General features: G+C 41.4%; 1 protein-coding gene across 2 annotated transcripts in view; it reads right to left on the minus strand.

Annotated features, from left to right (window-relative positions):
* The window catches only part of LOC143290088 (WD repeat and FYVE domain-containing protein 3-like), a 120711-nt gene that overhangs the window by 71128 nt on the left and 28702 nt on the right, over positions 1–20881 (minus strand). For both annotated transcript variants that reach the window (XM_076599386.1, XM_076599381.1), the window contains exons 18-29: positions 19426–19648; positions 18026–18240; positions 15830–16227; positions 14634–14855; positions 13314–13495; positions 12120–12348; positions 4915–5054; positions 4320–4431; positions 3399–3589; positions 2171–2323; positions 1239–1312; positions 757–918 (exon numbers count right to left, since the gene is read on the minus strand). In XM_076599386.1, coding sequence (XP_076455501.1) covers positions 757–918; positions 1239–1312; positions 2171–2323; positions 3399–3589; positions 4320–4431; positions 4915–5054; positions 12120–12348; positions 13314–13495; positions 14634–14855; positions 15830–16227; positions 18026–18240; positions 19426–19648 — 2301 coding nt within the window. The remainder of the gene's footprint in view (positions 1–756; positions 919–1238; positions 1313–2170; positions 2324–3398; positions 3590–4319; positions 4432–4914; positions 5055–12119; positions 12349–13313; positions 13496–14633; positions 14856–15829; positions 16228–18025; positions 18241–19425; positions 19649–20881) is intronic.

The raw sequence follows: 20881 nt of genomic DNA on the forward strand, positions 1-20881 counted from the left end.
TCTCAATGATCCCAGGATCCCACCATCATCAACACCACAGGCTTTGTTGCCAAGGACCTTCTTCTCAATGATCCCAGGATCCCTCCATCATCAACACCACACGCTTTGTTGCCAAGGACCTTCTCAATGATCCCAGGAACCCACCATCATCAACACCACAGGCTTTGTTGCCAAGGACCTTCTTCTCAATGATCCCAGGAACCCACCATCATCAACACCACAGGCTTTGTTGCCAAGGACCTTCTTCTCAATGATCCCAGGATCCCACCATCATCAACACCACAGGCTTTGTTGCCAAGGACCTTCTTCTCAATGATCCCAGGAACCCACCATCATCAACAAAACTAAAAAAACAAAGGAGGAAGGTGGCAGAATGGTTAAGACCCTTATCTATCAATACAGTGAGGGACTGGAATCGTTTCCCACTCTCGCCCTTCCTCACAAATTTGGCAGGAAAATCAAACTGAGCATCTAGTCATTCGGATGAGACGATAAACCGGGGTCCCATGTGCAGCACACACCCGGCGCACTGAAAAAGAACCCATGGCAACAAGAACTGTCCCCTGGCAAAATTCTGTAGGAAAAAATCCACTTTAATAGGTACACAAATGCACTGGGTTATGCTGCTGTCAGGCATCTGCCTAGCAGATGTGGTGTAGCGTACATGGATTTGCCCGAACACAGTGACGCCTCCTTGAGAAACCGAGACAGAAAGTAACCAACAAGAACACAGAGGAGGGCAGTGGCGGGCAGTACCTGAGCAGGCCATGGGGGTCTGGTGCCCCAGTGAGCAGCTCACAGATGACGCTGGCGATGGTGTGGGTGGTGGACACGGACAGCTGCACGTCACGCAGGATGTTCAGCAGCTTCCTCACCACTCCCATGTCGCGCATCAGCTCACAGTTCAGCTTGTTCTCACTGCAGCGCAACACGCATGGGTGTGTATGCAAAACTATCAGCTTATTCATATGTATATATGCATATCAATCAACTTATTTACATATATGTTTTGTCAGTGTATCAATGTGTTTTCATTTTGCAGCTTTGTGCATGTATACAAATGAAAACATACAAAAAAAAACATCTCTGTATGAAGTTTGGGCTCTCTCCCCAAGAAGAGCGTGTCACCAATTTGCAGCACCACCCTTTTCTGCTTTTCTTTTAGTCTACAAGTTTATCTACATCACTATTTTTGACGCCCAAATAAACATGAAAAGAGAGCACTGATTACAGCTCACCTGGAGTCAGTGAGCAGCTCATAGAAATGTTCGTACAGTGAGCGCTGGAGGTCACTGGGCGCTTTGTGCCACACCTGGAACATTACACAACATCCACAGTCTGTGTTCACACAACTCATCTTTACATGCACCGAAACTTGCACACACTGGTGCCATGCCACAAATAACATTATAAACATTCATAATAAATATGATGATGATGATGATGATGATAATACCAACAAAAATAATCATATTCATAATAATAAATATGATAATAATCAAAATAACGATAATAATAAATATAATGATACTAATACTATTAATACTGACAAACATAATACATTTACATTTAGCCGTTTCAAAGTGCTTTACAATTACATGTTAGTCAGACAAACCACACAGGAACAAACACACACACATGTATACACACACACAAACACTCATGCATACGTGTGCACACACACACACTCACACACATGCACACAAACACACTCACACACACAAACATACACACACACACACACACACAAAGAAATACAACTTGGCTATCCAGCCTTGCAGAACATCCACATTGCCCCCAACACAGCCACTCAACGCCACAAACACAAGCTACACAGCGAGCACTTTTTTTCTTCTTCTTCTTTTTTCTCTCTTTGTCCAGGGCTGGGTGGAAAAAAGCATGTGTACTTGCTTATCTCATTACCCTGGTGAAAGGAAATTTTCTATCTAAAATTACGTTCAAATAACATACTTACCGTGACCCAACTAGTGCAGACTCCGGCAGGGGTCTGACATTCCTGTCCTGTGCAAACTACTATCCACCTATGCGGAGAAAACGAAAGCAACTATGGCTGATAACCTCCTGGAAGTAGGTAACCTCCCCTTTGTCCCGCTGGCTAGCGCCCTCTTTTTCCGGCAGCCATCATGACAAAATTTCGTTTTGCACTCACCTCCAGTTCACAGAGCAGGTCCTCGAAGGCGACCTTGTTGGGGATGATGGCGCTCTCCCGCCCCGAGTCCAGCGACCCCACCAGGGAGAAGGTCAGGTGCAGGATGTGGCTGTTCAACAGCGACGCCTTCTTTTTGTACAGCATGGCCAGCAGCTGCACAACACAGGCACACACTGCAGTCATCCAGCATGGCAGTGCCTCAAGGAGGCATCACTGTGCTTCCACAAATCCATGTGTGCTACGTCTGTTGGTTATCAGTTTTTGGTTTTGAAGGATGCATCACTGCGTTTCGGTGGGTAACGGAAACGAGACATCCCCAACATGCACACCACTGAAAAAGGAGTATGGCTGCCTACATGGCGGGGCAAATAAACAAAAATGGTCATGCACGTAAAATGTTACTTGTCTGTCCGTGTTTGTGCCTGAAATCTAACTGGATGACACAGGAAACGAATGATGAGCACCCAATGGCAGCCATGAGTTGGCTCTACCCTGGTAGGCAGCCTGTTCTGCAAATGACTGTGTTTGTAAAGCACTTCGAGCTTGGTCTCCAACAGAGGATAGGCGCTATATAAGTATCCATATCATTCATTCAGACAAATCCTTGTATGTGTGCATCTGTTAGTCATCGGTTTCAGTTTCTCAAGGAGGCATCACTGCATCCAGACAAATCCATGTATCCCACATCTGCTGGGCAGATGCCTGACCAGCAGCACTGTCCAATGCTCAAGTCAGACCTTGAGTGTCATGCATCTATTTCTGGATACCCATCAGACGGGTGCAATAGACGAGTGGTTAATGTTACATTAGATTACCTCCAGAACCAAAAGGTAAAATTCAGGATTTCAAAATTAGTATTTGTGGACAACCAATGTTCCAGCTATAAGAAAAAACGTGGTGACCACTTCCGGTCATTTACATTAAAAATTTTTTTAAATCTCTGGGTGTGTGTGTGGTGCGTGGTTTAAATGTGGTAATGGATGTGAGTGTGGTGCATGGTGTGTGTGTGTGTGTGTGTGTGTGTGTGTGTGCATGTGTGTGTGTGTGTGTGTGCATACATGCAAGCCTAAGCGACTTTTTCCCTTCCTTTCGCTTTACATTTTTCTTCCAACCAACCGACCACAACCATAAAAGGGCAACACAATGGAAATATGCAAATACAATGCACACAAATACCCAAAGAGAGAGCTACACACACAAACGCGTCAAAAGGACGCAGCAGACGTACCTGGTAGCCCCTGATGCGGTCCATGTCCCACTTGGAGGCAGGGTTGCTGCGCACAACACACACCAGAGCCTTGACGGCAGCATACAGGCCCTCCACATCAGTCGCCATGGCAATGAGGCCCAACAGGCACGACGTTCCTCCCACGTTCTCCAGCATGCGAGCCACCGGTTTGGGGCAAAACGTCCGCACACCTGTGGATCGTTCTCTCCTGGTAAGTATTTGCAGCAGATTGTGACATGCATGTCCATGAACGTGTACACAAAAGAGAATGGCTGACAGCCAAGATGTTTTCTTGCTTCACTTACGGACAGAGATTCTAATACTTACCCCATCTCTTCCTCACACCTTTCCTCTCCGTGTTATTTTCAGAGATGCACACAAACCCATTCAATTTACATATCTGCAACAAACACCTATTGATGTTTTTTTGATACAGGGACAAACCTATTTCAGTTCAATTAATTCTTCACCCAAACAGCCCATGAACAGAGTTTCTCACCAAAATGAACCAATCAAAACAGTGCTTCACCCAAATAGCCCATGAGCAGTTTTTCACCAAAATGAACCCATAAAAACACTTCCCCACCCAAATAGTGATGATAATGAGAACAGCTCATGAGAACAGTTTCTAACCAAATTGACCCCGTCTTCTTCGTTCGTGGGCTGCAACTCCCATGTTCACTCGTATGTACACGAGTGGGCTTTTATGTGCACGACTGTTTTTACCTCGCCATGTAGGAAGCCATATTCCATTTTCTGGGGTATGAACCCTTCAAAACACTTCCCTACCCAAACAGCCCATGAGAACAGTTCATGAGAACAGTTTCTCACCGAAATGAACCCAACAAAGATCCTCACCAAAACAGCCCATGAGAACAGTTCATGAGAACAGTTTCTCACCCTTCCAACACAGATGCTCACCCAGATAGCCCATGAGAACAGCTCCCAGGCTGCGAGCGGGGCCTGCCAGATGCCCTGCAGCGTTGTGCAGAATCCTGATGGGGGTGGCGTTCTCATGGGTCGACATGGCCAACTGGCAGAGGAGAAGAAACACAATGCAGTCTCCTCACTCAGTAACAGTCATCAACACCAACACATCTACTGGTCTAGCTACACACGGTGTCCATTACAGAGAAAGATCAAAACAGCAAATGACAAAGAGTGGTGATAGGCATCAGTCTCATTTTCACCAAATTTTCTCGAAAAGAACACAAAAAAACCTCTATTAAGGATATCATTTATGGATGAAAGGAATGTTAAGCTTATCATTCATAACTCCTCTCTTTGCATTTGGATTTTGTTTTTGCATACAAAAATGTTCACACTGATCCATGATTTTCATATACCACAGACAAATTCCACTGTTATGACTTTGTTAACAGAAGCTTACCAGTCATGACCTATAGTTAATACAGCTAATAAGGACAGCTGTCATAAATTTCTATTTCTAAAAATGCGCCTAGCTTTCTGTAAAGTTTACATTCCAATCGCAAAACTGCCAAACATAGATTCTGACCTGCTTTGCGATCGATTTGCTGTCGATCCTGTTGTAGACTTTGCGCACTTTGGCCACAGTGAGCTGGCACATGGCGTGAGCGTGGATGTTGAGCATCACTTTCTCTTCAGCAATGAATGGCCCGTTCAACTCATTCTCCTCTGTGTGCACAAATGGTTTCAGTTTCAGTTTCAGTAGCTCAAGGAGGTGTCACTGCATTCGGACAAATCCGTATACGCTACACCACATCTGCCAAGCAGATGCCTGACAAGCAGCGTAACCCAACGCGCTTAGTCAGGCCTTGAGAAAAATAAATAAATAAATAAATTAAATTAAATTTTTAAAAAAATAAATAAATAATTATATAGAAAAATACATATAAAAAAAAAGAACTACTACTACTAATAATAAGTATAAGGCGATAAAAAAAAAGAAAAAAAAAAGATAAATACATAAAAAAAGAACTACTAATAATAATAATAATATGTATAAGGCGTAAAAACTTGATGAAGTCAACTATAGGCGTACAAAAAAAAATAAATAAATAAATAAATAAATAACAATAATATAATCCAAAAAAATTATAATAAATGAATAAATAATAATAATAATAAAACAGATAAATGAATAAATAAAATTAAAAAATTAAAAAAGACAATAATGATGATAAATAAGCAAATAAATGTAAAAAAAAAAAATGCAGACACACATTCACACATACACACACATAAGCATAACAGATATGCACCAAACATGCAGTTTCACAGATATGAAAGCACAGTCAAATACACATGAACGTACATGAGCACAAATGGATAAACCACCAATCAACAACAGATCAATGACCAACAAGAAATCCTAATAAAATAGACACTGGATCAGTCTTACCAGCAAACCACACCCTAAGAACACTAAATAATTCATTTCCAGCACAAAATGACAGAACGCACCATGGACTGACTAACAACGCACTTCTCTCAACACAAAACAGCAGGTGAATTTCTGAAACACACACACCTCAGATCATTTTCTCCCTAGAAAAAAAAAGTTTCTGAGACAACACAGATGAAACACATTCAGTTTCAGTATCAAGGTGGCATCAAAGTCGGAGGACATCCATACACACTACACCTCAGATCATTTTCTCCCTGAAAAAAAAAAGTTTCTTAGACAACACAGATGAAACACATTCAGTTTCAGTATCAAGGTGGCATCAAAGTTGGAGGACAAGTAGTATAAGAGATGGGGGTTCTATATACAACTTTTTGGGGCGTATTAGCTTGTGTTAAGGCCCTCAAGCATAAAAAAAATTTAGTTAAAACCTGTGTATGTTGGAGTAATATGACCCTAACTAGAGCGGAAAAAAAGTTAGGGTGAATTGATTTTCGGCGAGTTCCACTGCACAAAGTCTGGACCACAGCCAATTTTTTTTTTCCACCAATATTGGAACATAGCCAATTTCTTCCACGAGTGTCGACCAATTTTTTTTTCTGGCACGATGCCAACAAATTTCCATTTGAACAAAAGGATTTCTATTGTATATAGACGAAAATGGTTTGGGCGAAAACATATATGGAAGAAATGTACAGTGCAACCTACAAGAACATGGGCATTCGATGTGCCAAAAATGTAGCAATCCATCTATTGCTAGAAAATACCTACGAGAACAATCTCGTGCCAGATATTTCCAATGTGGACTATCTAGCAAACAACAAAGGTAGAACAACTCTACAACCTCTAGAAGGTCTTCCAACTTTTGTAGACGATTTGTATGTATATGGCTATTTGCGACAAAAAGAGTGTATGTATGTCGGTGGAAAATTGCTGTGTGGCAACGACGGATCCGCAAAAAGAATTGTATCTAGAATTTCGACTGCAATATGCGGACTTGTGGAAAAACAAAGTATACAAACTGCCATATCGCAGACAATATCTATGCAGGCAGACTCCAAATCTAGCACAATACGCAGTACAGTACAAAGAATAGAAAAAGACACGAATGCAAAAGCAAGAAAACGTTGGGAGACTATATATGCAAACGAAAAGCCATATGGTATATTTGTTGCAAAAATTGATGTGTCCGAAATTGCAATACAAGACCTACACAAAATATTGCCAATGCTAGAAGAACAGCTGCTAGGACATGGGTATGGTATATATTCTATAGACTATACAAGAGATTTTTCTGGTACACTCGATAGACAAACACTAGTAGACTATCTTGTAGAAGAACTAGACTATAGAGGACAAGGCGACTTTGCAAGTGCTATTGCTTGCGATGCACCAACAATACTAGACAATACAGATAGTGTTGGCAAACATGTATGTACATGGATATCCAAACACAATGGCTATACAATGCGAACAAAACTATACAACAAAATAGTATCCAATTTCGAGGCAGGAGAAGTACGAGAACAATTTGGTGGACATCTAGCAGACTATGTAGACTGTCCAAACGAGCATCTTCGAAAAACATTCTTGCATCCAGATGTACAAAAGAGAGGCTGCACTAGAATAGAAGTATCTTTGTATGCTTGTAGCAATCGTACTCCAGAAAAAGGAGACGAACTAGTGGAAAACGTATTGGAGATAGTTTCGCCACAAGATAGACAACTGTTTGTAGAACAACCAGCAACCCAACAATGGCAGAATATTGCAAGCGTTCTAGATCGTTGTTTTGTTCTTGGCGATAGACCAAATTCCACAATATATGTATGTTGGTATGCACATACTAGAACAAAGAGAATATCTGGCATTCGTTTATCTCCAACAGCTGCAACAGTGGAAGACGACAAAAAATGGAATATCGCTGTAGAATGGGCTATATGCGATTTTGGATTTCGCAATTGTCCTATCTTCCACATCGATATTCTAGCTGCAGACAACGATGGTATACAATACACCAAACTACGTTGCTACACAAAAAATGCGAAAACAATACTAGCAGCATGTAGGAGACCAGTACAAATACACAAAGATGCACCAAGTCCATATATTCTTCTTCCACCAACAAATATAGTAGAATGGGAATGGCGTACACACAAATGTAGTACTATTGGAAAAGAGAAATCTGCATACAGTGTTGTGGAAGTTCCACACAGCAGAGAGTTCTCCACTCTATCCACCCGAAATCGAGAAAAAAGACTACAAGACATAGAAGAGTGTATGGCAGTAGAAAATTGGAAAAAAGATGCATGGAACTATCTAGAACAAAAGCAAATAGAATACCAACAGAATATAGAACATAGAAAACAAGAGCTGGAACAAATACAAGAGTATATACTAGAAAACGAGAGACTCCTTGCTATTTCGAATAGTGTTCGAGAAGTTGTAGAAACAATCCTTTCCAAACAAGAAACCAAAAAAGTGGCAAATATAGCAGACAAAGATAGAATATGGTCCATACTCGGCTATAGGTTGCAAAAAGACAAGACAAATAGAGAATACTATAGAATAGTACTTGGAGCAAAAGATACAGAAGACGTTGTTGCTGTATGGTCGACCAATGGACTACAAAAGTTGTTGTCTGCTGCAGAAAAGTATGTGGAAAAGAAAAAAGACAAATTCGAAAGAGAGCTGTGTTGGTTTCCAAGAGAGGCATGGGAAATAGGATTTTGTAGACCTATCCAATACAACAGCAAACTAGAAAAAAGTAGAAATGGACTAGATATTCGTATACAACCAGCCAAAGAGTTCTACAAAGACAAAGAGACTATACGTTGGAATCCTATAGACGTTGTAGTAGCACCCGACCTTGTAGAACTTCCATCTCTACAAGAAATAGCACTAGAGAAAGAATACGACAAACTAGAAATAGATACAAAACGAGAACTACAGGAAACAGTTGCACCAAATTCGAAGCAACAAATACGAACACTAGACATGCCACCTGGTACCTACATTTGCAAAAAATATGCAACTACAATGTACAGAGGAAACAACCGAACTGTACTATTTCTAGTCCCCAAAGGAGACGACGGAGAACCTACTACAGACGAAGAACATCCAGTATATGGACATTTCCTAGAGAAAGAAATAGAACGCATTGGTGGAACACTATACAAAACAAAAAGTCCACTACTGTGCTATATTGGAGTAGAAAAAACAACTCCACAACGCAAAAAAGATAGAATAGTATCTATTGTGGCAACAACCTGCGAAGATTGTACAGACTAGCATATTCTTCCACCTGGCAGACAAACATAGTATTTCCCACAATATGCAACTGCATATCGTTTCTTGTTGTATTTTCCAAGAATGTGTGGTGCTGGATCTACATGCTCTGCAGCATATTGTTCTATTTCTCCATCGTTTTCTGTGGAGAAACACATTTTTTGTGCACTATTGTTGTAGCGCTGTTCTTCTTTTGCAAATTCTTCGAAGTCGAAGTGTGGAAAGTGTGGTGGATCGAATAGGATAGGCATTTTCTATATATACAATATACAATATATACAAATAGAAAAATATACAAAACATACTACATCCACGAATTGCACACAAATAGACTCTATGCTATCCTATTCCATTTTGAAAGGGTTTCTAGGCTTTGTTGGGATTGTTTCTTTGGCAATATCTCCAGATGTCTTCTTTGGGAGATGGACAAATTGTCGATCTTCTTCGGGTATGTTCCAAACACCATTTTTCTTTGTAGCTTTCCATGTTTTGTACAATATAGAACCAACTGCAAGTGCAATTGGTAGAATATAGCATGCAGTGTTGTATACACAAACGCTATTTTGTATCTGTTCCAACAAAGATTTGGACTCTTCCACTACGTCTTCTCGTATTTGTTCTACAATGTTGTCCTCTTCCTCTACATCCAACAAAGATAGTATTTCTATGGACATATCTTTGCTTTCTTGTAGTAGAATATTGTTTTGTTCTATGCGTGTATCTATATTTTGCAACAGTTTGTACAAATCGTCTATGCTTTTCTTTTCTGCATTGTCCTGCACTACAGGCAGAACACTGTCTGTATCCTTGTTTGTATTTTCCGGTACTACAGGCAAAACATTTTTGTTCTTTGCCTCTCGCCATATTTTGTACAATCTATTTGTACCAATACCAAATTTCTTTTTGGCATCCTCTGCAGACATTCTGCCATGCAGAGATTCTATTTCTTCTATTTCTTCGTGCGACAAATCTTTCTTCCGTGGCATATTCCTATATTTTCCTACCCACATTTGTCCAAAAGACTAGGAAATACCAGGATTCCTGGAAAAACTAGGAAAATGCTATGCAATTGCAATACATCCTAGGAAAGTGCTGTGCAATGCTATACAAATGCTATACAAATGCTATACAATGCTATACAAATGCTATACAAATGCTTCGCACTTTTTACATCCTTTTTCTGGAGTACGATTGCTACAAGCATACAAAGATACTTCTATTCTAGTGCAGCCTCTCTTTTGTACATCTGGATGCAAGAATGTTTTTCGAAGATGCTCGTTTGGACAGTCTACATAGTCTGCTAGATGTCCACCAAATTGTTCTCGTACTTCTCCTGCCTCGAAATTGGATACTATTTTGTTGTATAGTTTTGTTCGCATTGTATAGCCATTGTGTTTGGATATCCATGTACATACATGTTTGCCAACACTATCTGTATTGTCTAGTATTGTTGGTGCATCGCAAGCAATAGCACTTGCAAAGTCGCCTTGTCCTCTATAGTCTAGTTCTTCTACAAGATAGTCTACTAGTGTTTGTCTATCGAGTGTACCAGAAAAATCTCTTGTATAGTCTATAGAATATATACCATACCCATGTCCTAGCAGCTGTTCTTCTAGCATTGGCAATATTTTGTGTAGGTCTTGTATTGCAATTTCGGACACATCAATTTTTGCAACAAATATACCATATGGCTTTTCGTTTGCATATATAGTCTCCCAACGTTTTCTTGCTTTTGCATTCGTGTCTTTTTCTATTCTTTGTACTGTACTGCGTATTGTGCTAGATTTGGAGTCTGCCTGCATAGATATTGTCTGCGATATGGCAGTTTGTATACTTTGTTTTTCCACAAGTCCGCATATTGCAGTCGAAATTCTAGATACAATTCTTTTTGCGGATCCGTCGTTGCCACACAGCAATTTTCCACCGACATACATACACTCTTTTTGTCGCAAATAGCCATATACATACAAATCGTCTACAAAAGTTGGAAGACCTTCTAGAGGTTGTAGAGTTGTTCTACCTTTGTTGTTTGCTAGATAGTCCACATTGGAAATATCTGGCACGAGATTGTTCTCGTAGGTATTTTCTAGCAATAGATGGATTGCTACATTTTTGGCACATCGAATGCCCATGTTCTTGTAGGTTGCACTGTACATTTCTTCCATATATGTTTTCGCCCAAACCATTTTCGTCTATATACAATAGAAATCCTTTTGTTCAAATGGAAATTTGTTGGCATCGTGCCAGAAAAAAAAAATTGGTCGACGCTCGTGGAAGAAATTGGCTATGTTCCAATATTGGTGGAAAAAAAAAAAATTGGCTGTGGTCCAGACTTTGTGCAGTGGAACTCGCCGAAAATCAATTCACCCTAACTTTTTTTCCGCTCTAGTTAGGGTCATATTACTCCAACATACACAGGTTTTAACTAAATTTTTTTTATGCTTGAGGGCCTTAACACAAGCTAATACGCCCCAAAAAGTTGTATATAGAACCCCCATCTCTTATACTACTGGACATCCATATACACTAAACCACATCTGCTTGTTTACAAAAGTTTTTTTGAAAGGGTTGAGGGAAGCAGAAGCCAGATCTCTACACAGACCTAGTGACTGGTCAGGCCTGGAGAGCCAACCTCCACACAGACCTAGTGACTGGTCAGGCCTGGAGAGCCAACCTCCACACAGACCTAGTGACTGGTCAGGCCTGGAGAGCCAACCTCCACACAGACCTAGTGCGCTGGTCAGGCCTGGAGAGCCAACCTCCACACAGACCTAGTGACTGGTCAGGCCTGGAGAGCCAACCTCCACACAGACCTAGTGCGCTGGTCAGGCCTGGAGAGCCAACCTCCACACAGACCTAGTGACTGGTCAGGCCTGGAGAGCCAACCTCCACACAGACCTAGTGACTGGTCAGGCCTGGAGAGCCAACCTCCACACAGACCTAGTGACTGGTCAGGCCTGGAGAGCCAACCTCCACACACAGAAAACAAACTAAACTGAAACGAAGTCAACACAATATTTCACCAGGGACAACTCATGCACTGCCCTCACCTGACAGAGGAGCCTGCAGGCTTCCAACATACGTGGGCCCCAGGTGGTAGATGGCGGAGACGACTGATGACGACACGATATCCTCCAGAAGGTAGAGAGGACCCTGTCGCCACGACAACCGTGACTGCCGTCGAAGCTGCGGTGGTGACCCAATGTAGGCAAACACAGACGTGAATGCCGAGGGACTTGCAGTTCCTCCCCCTCCAAGGTTGGGAGAGATGTAATGCAACTGAAGGAGAGAACAAAATACTTATCTATATGAAAAATGCCTGACAGGCACAGAGAGAGAGGATACATCAAACTTGCAATACCAAATGTACCACGTCTGTAACATATTTATTATCACTGTTGGTTATTGCCCAGCTGATCAGACACGGCCATCTGGAACATGACCCAAAATCACATCAGAAATTGCAGTGATTGTTGTTTGAACACGTGTTAAAATGTAGCAACTGATATGAACAGTCTTACACATACTATTCAGCAATTTTGTAGATGCTGTCATTCAAGGTTTTTGTGTTCTGGGAAACAGACAAGACACACAATAAACACAGGAGTGGTAAAGTGCTGTGGTGAAAGGTGGACTTATGGTTTGACACCTGCCCAGCAAGTGTGAAGTCCTTCGTTTATTCTCCATACTGACACAATCTTTCCATCTTTTACTGTCCCATCATCCACAGCCGTTCCATGGCATTACCCCTTGCTGTTCATCCCAAACCTCAATGCACATCTCTTCTCCCCTTTGCTCAAAAACCTATCTGATGGTTTAGGTTCTAGTCCTCAGAAAAACATGAAAAACTGGGTTATAAATGCTGAACACACTTGAAATGTATAAAAGATCCCATGGTTTCAATTTTTTTTCTAATTCCTAAACAAATGCTGTCACTGGTATCCCGAAAAATAAAGAGGTCAAGAAAAACAGCACACATCAAGTTGTACACTTGCAGCTAAGACATGGGCCCACTCTTTTAAAGTCGGTTATCAAGAAAAAATATGAATACTGGAGTCAGGATGGTATGATTTCTGTAATACTGAAAAGCTTGTGGCCAAGGTCCTGAGGGCCACTGGGCCTAAGTGTGTATCTTAATTCCAAAACAAAGTATAAAAAAAATTTCAGCCAAAACTCCAATACGGAAATCCACATAATACAAAAATACTCCCAGCCATGTAAAATAAACAACGAAGGGCACAGACCTTCTGTGTGTCGAAGTGTTCGCCGTCCACAAAGAGACTGACGTTGCTGTTCTTCATGATGCCTGCGCGGTGGAAGATGAGCATGAGGTGGTGCCACTGTCCTTCCTGGGTCAGCTCTGGGCACCAGAACCGCACCGTGTTGTCGCTCAGTGCTGGGTCCTGCTCAAACTCACATCCATTGCCTGAAACATGATGATCAATACATACATTGAGTATATAAATAAATAAAGCAATTTTATATAATAAAACAGAATGCAATGAAATAAAACACCGTAATATAACACCAATCACTTGAATAGATAGATACAGAAAGAAAGAAAGAAAAACAAACACAAGACAGAATGAAATTCAATAAAATCACAATTATATTACACCCACTACCAGCAAAGAAGGTTATTATTTGTATATGTATTTCTTTTTATCACAACAGATTTCTGTGTGAAATTCAGGTTGCTCTCCCCAGGGACAGCGCATCGCTACACTAAAGCGCCACCCATTTTTTTGTATTTTTTCCTGCGTGCAGTTTTATTTGATTTTCCTATCGAAGTGGATTTTTCTACAGAATTTTGCCAGGAGCAACCCTTTTGTTACCATGGGTTCTTTTATGTGCCCTAAGTGGATGCTGCACATGGGACCTCGGTTTATTGTCTCATCCGAATGACTAGCATCCAAACCACCACTCAAGGTCTAGTAGAGGGGGAGAAAATATTGGCGGCTGAGCCGTGATTCGAACCAGCACACTCAGATTCTCTCGCTTCCTAGATGGACTCATTACCTCTAGGCCATCACTTGGGTGAGGATATGTGTTTGAATGGTTCATTTTGGTGAGAAACTGCTCTCATGAACTGTTCTCATGGGCTGTTTGGGTAGGGAAATCAATCAATAAACAGTTGTTTTTTTAAATGAAATGAAACAAAACACAATGACATCCACACAAGAATGGCAGTAACTGATTGTGTTCAAAAGCTGCAGACTGAAGTTAAAAAATCACATTTAAAAGCATAACCAAACATTACGCAGGTTTTGAAGAAAAATAATTCCGTCAAAAGTGACTTGGCTGATACAAGTTAATGACTGCAAGCACACAGAAAAATAATTCCGTCAAAAGTGACTTGGCTGATACAAGTTAATGACTGCAAGCACACAGACATACAGCTCACTCCTCCTCCACGATCATACACACACACACACACACATTTCACACACAAGAACCCCACTCACCCACCCACTCCATCCCACCACCACCCCCTAACACACACACACAACCCACCCCTCCACACCCTCCCCTCCCCCCACCCCCACAGAGAAGCAGACACCGACCCGACACAGGCATGTATGATTCTTGAGTGGTGACGATGAGGGCTCTGTCCCGTGAGGTGAGGAAGACGCTGAGGCAGATGAGGTTCTCCTCACGGCCGTTGATGTTGCGCACGATGGTGAGGAGGCGCACCGGGTGGCCGTCGTTCCCTGCACTGCTGAACTTGTCCACACAGAACCATGAGGACAGCGTCAGGCCAGACTGGGGAGGGAACACCCTCTCTCCTGGGGACACACCCAGTCACACATGGTTAACCTTCTGTTTCTGTTTCAGTTTCAACCTGTGACAGTGTCTGGACTGATCCATTTTCCCTACACTAAATCTGCTGAACTCCTTTGCAGCCTAGTTTCTGTGTGAAAAACACTCCCAAACTTCAAACATTTTACACTAGATGCTCTCAGTCACACGATTTGGTTCATGTCAAAAACAACAGTGATTTTTTTTTCACTTCAAACTTGGTCAAGGGAAAAGGTCAGTCAATTTCCAACACAATGAATTTTTTTCACTTCAATTCAATTCAGTTCAAAATACTTTATTGTCTGCTTCAACCAAAACAGAAAACTTGGTCAAGGGAAAAGGTCAGTCAATTTCCAACACAGTGAATTTTTTTCACTTCAAACTTGGTCAAGGAGAAAAGGTTAGTCAGTTTCTTATTGTGCTGGAAAGTCTGCTGCATCTGTCAAGTTTTGTTGCAAAGTGATAAAAACGGCTCATTTTTCATGACCCCTCAATGCTGTTGACTTAAGTCACCAATGATGGTAAATGAGTATATATAAAAAAAAAAAAAAGAAGACAAAAAGAAAACAGAGACAGTGCTTGATATATGCATATACACACCCAACAAGCTGGTCAGGCCAAGAACAAAGAATCAACAAAATGACACATACACATACTCACAAACATACCTGTGCACTCTTCAACATCTAAGCATGTGCAGGTACATGTGTATGCACACATGCATCAAGACACATTAGCAATGAACTACTGTGCATTCTCAGCTTTCAGAAAAAATACATGTTTACATGATAAACAGTGTCTGTTTATTTCTTTTTCCTTTCTAAAATGTGTAAACTAGCATGCACACTACATCAGTTTGTGTCTACTTATTTCTTTAATCTTTCTAAAGTGCATCAATTATCACGCAGGCTACATCTGAAAGGTGCAAATCAAAACACGCCCAGAACGAGACGACAGTTACCTGTGCCGATGCCTCCAATCACCGGAGGCTCCGAAGTGCCCACGACCCCCCCGACCACTGACGGAGTGGGCGGCCCCTGGGGGGCAATGCTGGGCAGGTAGAGACAGGCAAAGCCCTCCGCTGCCATGTCAAACTCCACGAACGCCGGGGTCACGGACGCTCCATGCATCCTGGCGTCCCTGGGTGTTGTCATGGAGACGAGGCACTTTACCCGCGTCAGGGGGACAGGGCAGCCGGCCGATTGCAGCTTGCGTTCCGTGTCGACGGTGGCCTGCTTCTCCTCCATGCTGACCGAGCGGCTGACGATGTCCGGGTCATGCCAGGGGAGGGAACTCTGGTCCTGGTACTCCTCCTCCACAGAGCGGCAGCTGAGCGGGGACCCCAGGCGCAGAAAGTCTCTGCACGACGCACACACATTGGGTTGGTTTTTTTCTCTTCTTTTTTTTAACCTAACAAGTGTGTTCAATTTCTCATCTGAGATCCTGAACAAAAAGAGCTGGAAAGCGTTTCTTTGATTTCATTTGTTTGGAAACAAATCTAACTTCTCACCGCCAACTCACCCCTCTCATTTTTGAGGCTCGCTCTTCGATATACATACAAACACACACACACACAGACAGATAGATAGATAGATATAATGTGTGTGTGTGTGTGTGTGTGTGTGTGTGTGTGTGTGTGTGTGTGTGTGTGTGTGTGTGTGTGTGTGTCAAAGTCAAAGTCAAAATTTTTATTTCAAGATGGTAATTGAATAAGCAACGACTGCTTTTTTTTTTTTTTTTACATCAAGCCATCTGAAAAAAAAAAAAAAGAAGAAAAAAAGAGAGAAGTGGGGAGATACACTGAACAAAACACACAATAGTACTAGAAAAATAGCTGTGCATACACGAATCCTGCAAAAAGGAAATACACATTAGCATTTACAACACATTTACAACACATCCCGTTTCGCATACACATACACCCTCTTACAACACCAAAGGCATATACAAAACATTTCACAAATCATGAATTTGGTAACCAATATATATAGATTTGTGTTACTGTTCATCTTTTGAACAATTAATAAGGTAAATTTTCATATTTTTCTTAAACACATTTTTATTCATTATATCTTTTAAAACGAGTGGAAGGTTATTCCATAATTTTCCACCAGAGTATAGGAAGCTGGATTTATAAAGGTTGTTTCTAGGTCTAGGTATACATAACATATGGTTGTGTCTGCGGTCATTAGTTTTAAAGGTTTCTGTAATCTTTTCGGGAGCATTTCCATGCATCATATTATGCATGCAAACGGCCTTGTTGAAGAACAGCCTGCTGTCGAAAGATAATACATTAAGTAGTTTATAATCCATATAGGTCAAGGAACTTGACTTCAACTCTGTGTGTGTGTGTGTGTGTGTGTGTGTGTGTGTGTGTGTTTGTTTGTCTGTGTCTGTGTCTGTGTGTGCATGTGGCATGTCTGAGCTACATGATCTGCAGCTTTCTTCTTCATTATTTTATGAAGAATGATGAAGAGGAGAATATCAATGATGTTGTGGAGACCTGCTCTGGTCTAAGACCGCATGGTGGGTTGTACTATACATTTTCTTTCACTGACAACAAGATAACTGTGTTCATCAACAGACAATCATTTTCACCAAACACCCTGTCAGGACAAAGGCCTTCAGTCACAGTTCCTTCTCATTCACCATCCCCACACATGGGAACTTGCCATTATAAAGTAAGACATTCCCAGTCCATGTACTTTTGGTGTTTGTAATGATTCTCACTTTGGTGGACAAACTTCAGTTTTGATGAATGGTATAACGTACTGTAATTTATCCTCATTTGAACTATTCTATTATACAGCACCTGAACAAAGTATATTTGGTTAGGCGCTTTAGAAATAGACTTTTATTTAGTGTCATTATAATCATCATTGTCATATTATTAGACTAGGTGCTTTAAAAATAGACTTTTATTTAGTGTCATTATTATCATCATTGTCATATTATTAGACTAGGTGCTTTAAAAATAGACTTTTATTTAGTGTCATTATTATCATCATTGTCATATTGTTAGACTAGGTGCTTTAGAAATACTTTTAGGCGCTGTTATCATTATTATTGACTCACTTGTTATAATCATTATCATATTCTCACGTTGACAAGGCCGCAAATCTCTCCCACAACAAAGCAAGGCAACCTGTCAACCCACCTCAGATCTCTGGGTGTCAAGGACTGGGAGGCCAGCCGTTCAAACATGTGCTGAAGGGGAGGGTGCAGTGGGTGGGTCTCATCAGTCAGTGCGGCACTGGCATGAGTCAGCAACTCGTGAGGCAGCCCACTGTCGCACAGAATCTGCTGGTTGCGCTCCGGTCGCAGCAGAGACTTCAGCATGTAGGCTGTGAACAGCTGCAGCTCCAGAGCCATCTGAAGGAGAGGGGAAAAACCCAACAACACATCACATTATACTGAAAACAATGTATCAACTCCATCTGAAGGAGAGGGGAAAAACCCAACAACACATCACATTATACTGAAAACAATGTATCAACTCCATCTGAAGGAGAGGGAAAAACCCAACAACACATTACATTATACTGAAAACAATGTATCAACTCCATCTGAAGGAGAGGGAAAAACCCAACAACACATTACATTATACTGAAAACAATGTATCAACTCCATCTGAAGGAGAGAAAAAAAACCCAACAACACATTACATTATACTGAAAATAAGGTAAAGTATGTGTAGTGAAAACAATGTATCAACTCCATCTGAAGGAGAGAAAAAAACCCAACAACACATTACATTATACTGAAAACAATGTAACAACGCCATCTGAAGGAGAGGGAAAACAACAACACACAACAGTATACTGAAAACAATATATTAACCTATCAGTCACATTATCTCTTGCCTACACTTCCAATAGGAGATACCTGAAGTAGAAGGAAAAAACCAACAACACATTACATTATACTGAAAACAATGTATAAACCCGAGTCACAATTTCTCTTGCCTACAATTCCAATAGAAGCCATCTGAAGAAGTAGAAAAAACAACAACACATTACATAATACTGAAAACAATGTATTAGTCTAACAGTCACAATATCTCTTGCCTACACTTCCAATAGTCGGTACAGGACGGATGAAAACAAAAGTTCATACTGCATTACCAATTCTCTAATTACCTCCCTTATATGTGTGTGAAGAGCCTTCAAAGAGATTTTTCAAAAAGATTAATCTAGAATATTTTTTTTTATCAATTTAGAATATTAATAAAATATTAATCATTTTTTTAATTTCAACATATTCTAAAAATAAAACTGTCTAATTTTTCAATAAGTCTCCTCTTTTCCAGCAGTCGTGTTCATTTCACAATGAAAATACCATCCAGGAACTACTTCTTCCGAACGCTGACATGGATTACAGGATCTTTAACGTGCGTATTTGATCTTCTGCTTGCGTATACACATGAAGGGGGTTCAGGCACTAGCAGGTCTGCACATATGTTGACCTGGAAGATCGTAAAAATCTCCACCCATTACCCACCAGGCGCCGTCACCGTGATTCGAACCCGGGGCCCTCATCAAGGAACAAGTCCCTCACCTTTTTGTCTTGATGTTCAATGGCGGGCAGCAGGTGGAACATGGACAGAACGGCCCCAGCGTGCACCACCACAGGGTCAGGCTGGCCGTTCAGACTCAGCCCCATGCTGCCTGTGCTGCTGCGCTTGGGGCGTGTCCCCGACGCCTTCTCTCCCCCTGACCCCTCCTCTGTCATCGATGTGTGCTTCCGCAGGCAGGGGGAGTCAGATCTCAGATGGCTTGGCCTGAACACACATATTCACAAGGAGGTAATTGCAGAAACATCAAATACTGCCCTGCTAACCACAATGGGGCCATTTCAGCACTAAACGTAAGCAAAGAATTAGAAAGGCAAACAAAAATGTGTAGGGAGCTAAGAGTACACAGGAGCTGCCACCAAGAAACTGAAGAAAGTTTTTCATTCAACTAATCAATCAGCATAGAGGTAGAGAGCTAAAAATATAATATATATATATATATATATATATATATATATATATATATATATATAGATAGATAGATAGATAGATAGATAGATAGATAGATAATCAAACCCACACTGAGGAGTTCCCAATTAATACAGTGCATAAGATTCCATTTCACCAGTGTGTTTCATGACAAACAGAAATAATGACTGATAAAATGGACAGGAAGAGAAGAGAGAAAGCATATCAATGAATGAAAGTTGGGTTTTTTTAAAACACTGCCTGCTCCTTTAAAAAGATACCATTTCAAAATACTGGCTGCTTCTCTCGGTCAGTCTTCGTCAGTCTGCATTACTGCTATTATAAAAAGTAAGTGACAGGGCCAAACACAGCGAGAGACAGACAAGACCTCACCTGTCCAAAGCATGTAGAGAGACAGACAAGACCGCACCTGTCCAAACTGTGTAGGGAGACAGACAAGACCTCACCTGTCCAAAGCGTGTAGAGAGACAGACAAGACCTCACCTGTCCAAAGCGTGTAGAGAGACAGACCTCACTTGTCCAAAGCATGTAGAGAGACAGACAAGACCTCACCTGTCCAAAGCGTGTAGAGAGACAGACAAGACCTCACCTGTCCAAACCGTGTAGAGAGACAGACAAGACCTCACCTGTCAAGAGTGGAGAGACAGACAAGACCTCACCTGTCCAAAGTTATAGAGAGTCAGACAAGACCTCACCTGTCCAAAGCGTGTAGAGAAACAGACAAGACCTCACCTGTCCAAAGCATGTAGAGAGACAGACAAGACCTCACCTGTCCAAAGCGTGTAGAGAGACAGACAAGACCTCACCTGTCCAAACTGTGTAGAGAGTCAGACAAGACCTCACCTGTCCAAAGCTATAGAGTAACAGACAAGATTTCACCTGTACAAAGCTATAGAGAGACAGACAAGACCTCACCTGTCCAAAGCGTGTAGAGAGACAGACAAGACCTCACCTGTCCAAACTGTGTAGAGAGTCAGACAAGACCTCACCTGTCCAAACTGTGTAGAGAGA

The sequence above is a fragment of the Babylonia areolata genome, chromosome 1 (assembly GCF_041734735.1).
Source record: "Babylonia areolata isolate BAREFJ2019XMU chromosome 1, ASM4173473v1, whole genome shotgun sequence".
In the NCBI taxonomy this organism is placed as follows: Eukaryota; Metazoa; Mollusca; class Gastropoda; order Neogastropoda; family Buccinidae; genus Babylonia; species Babylonia areolata.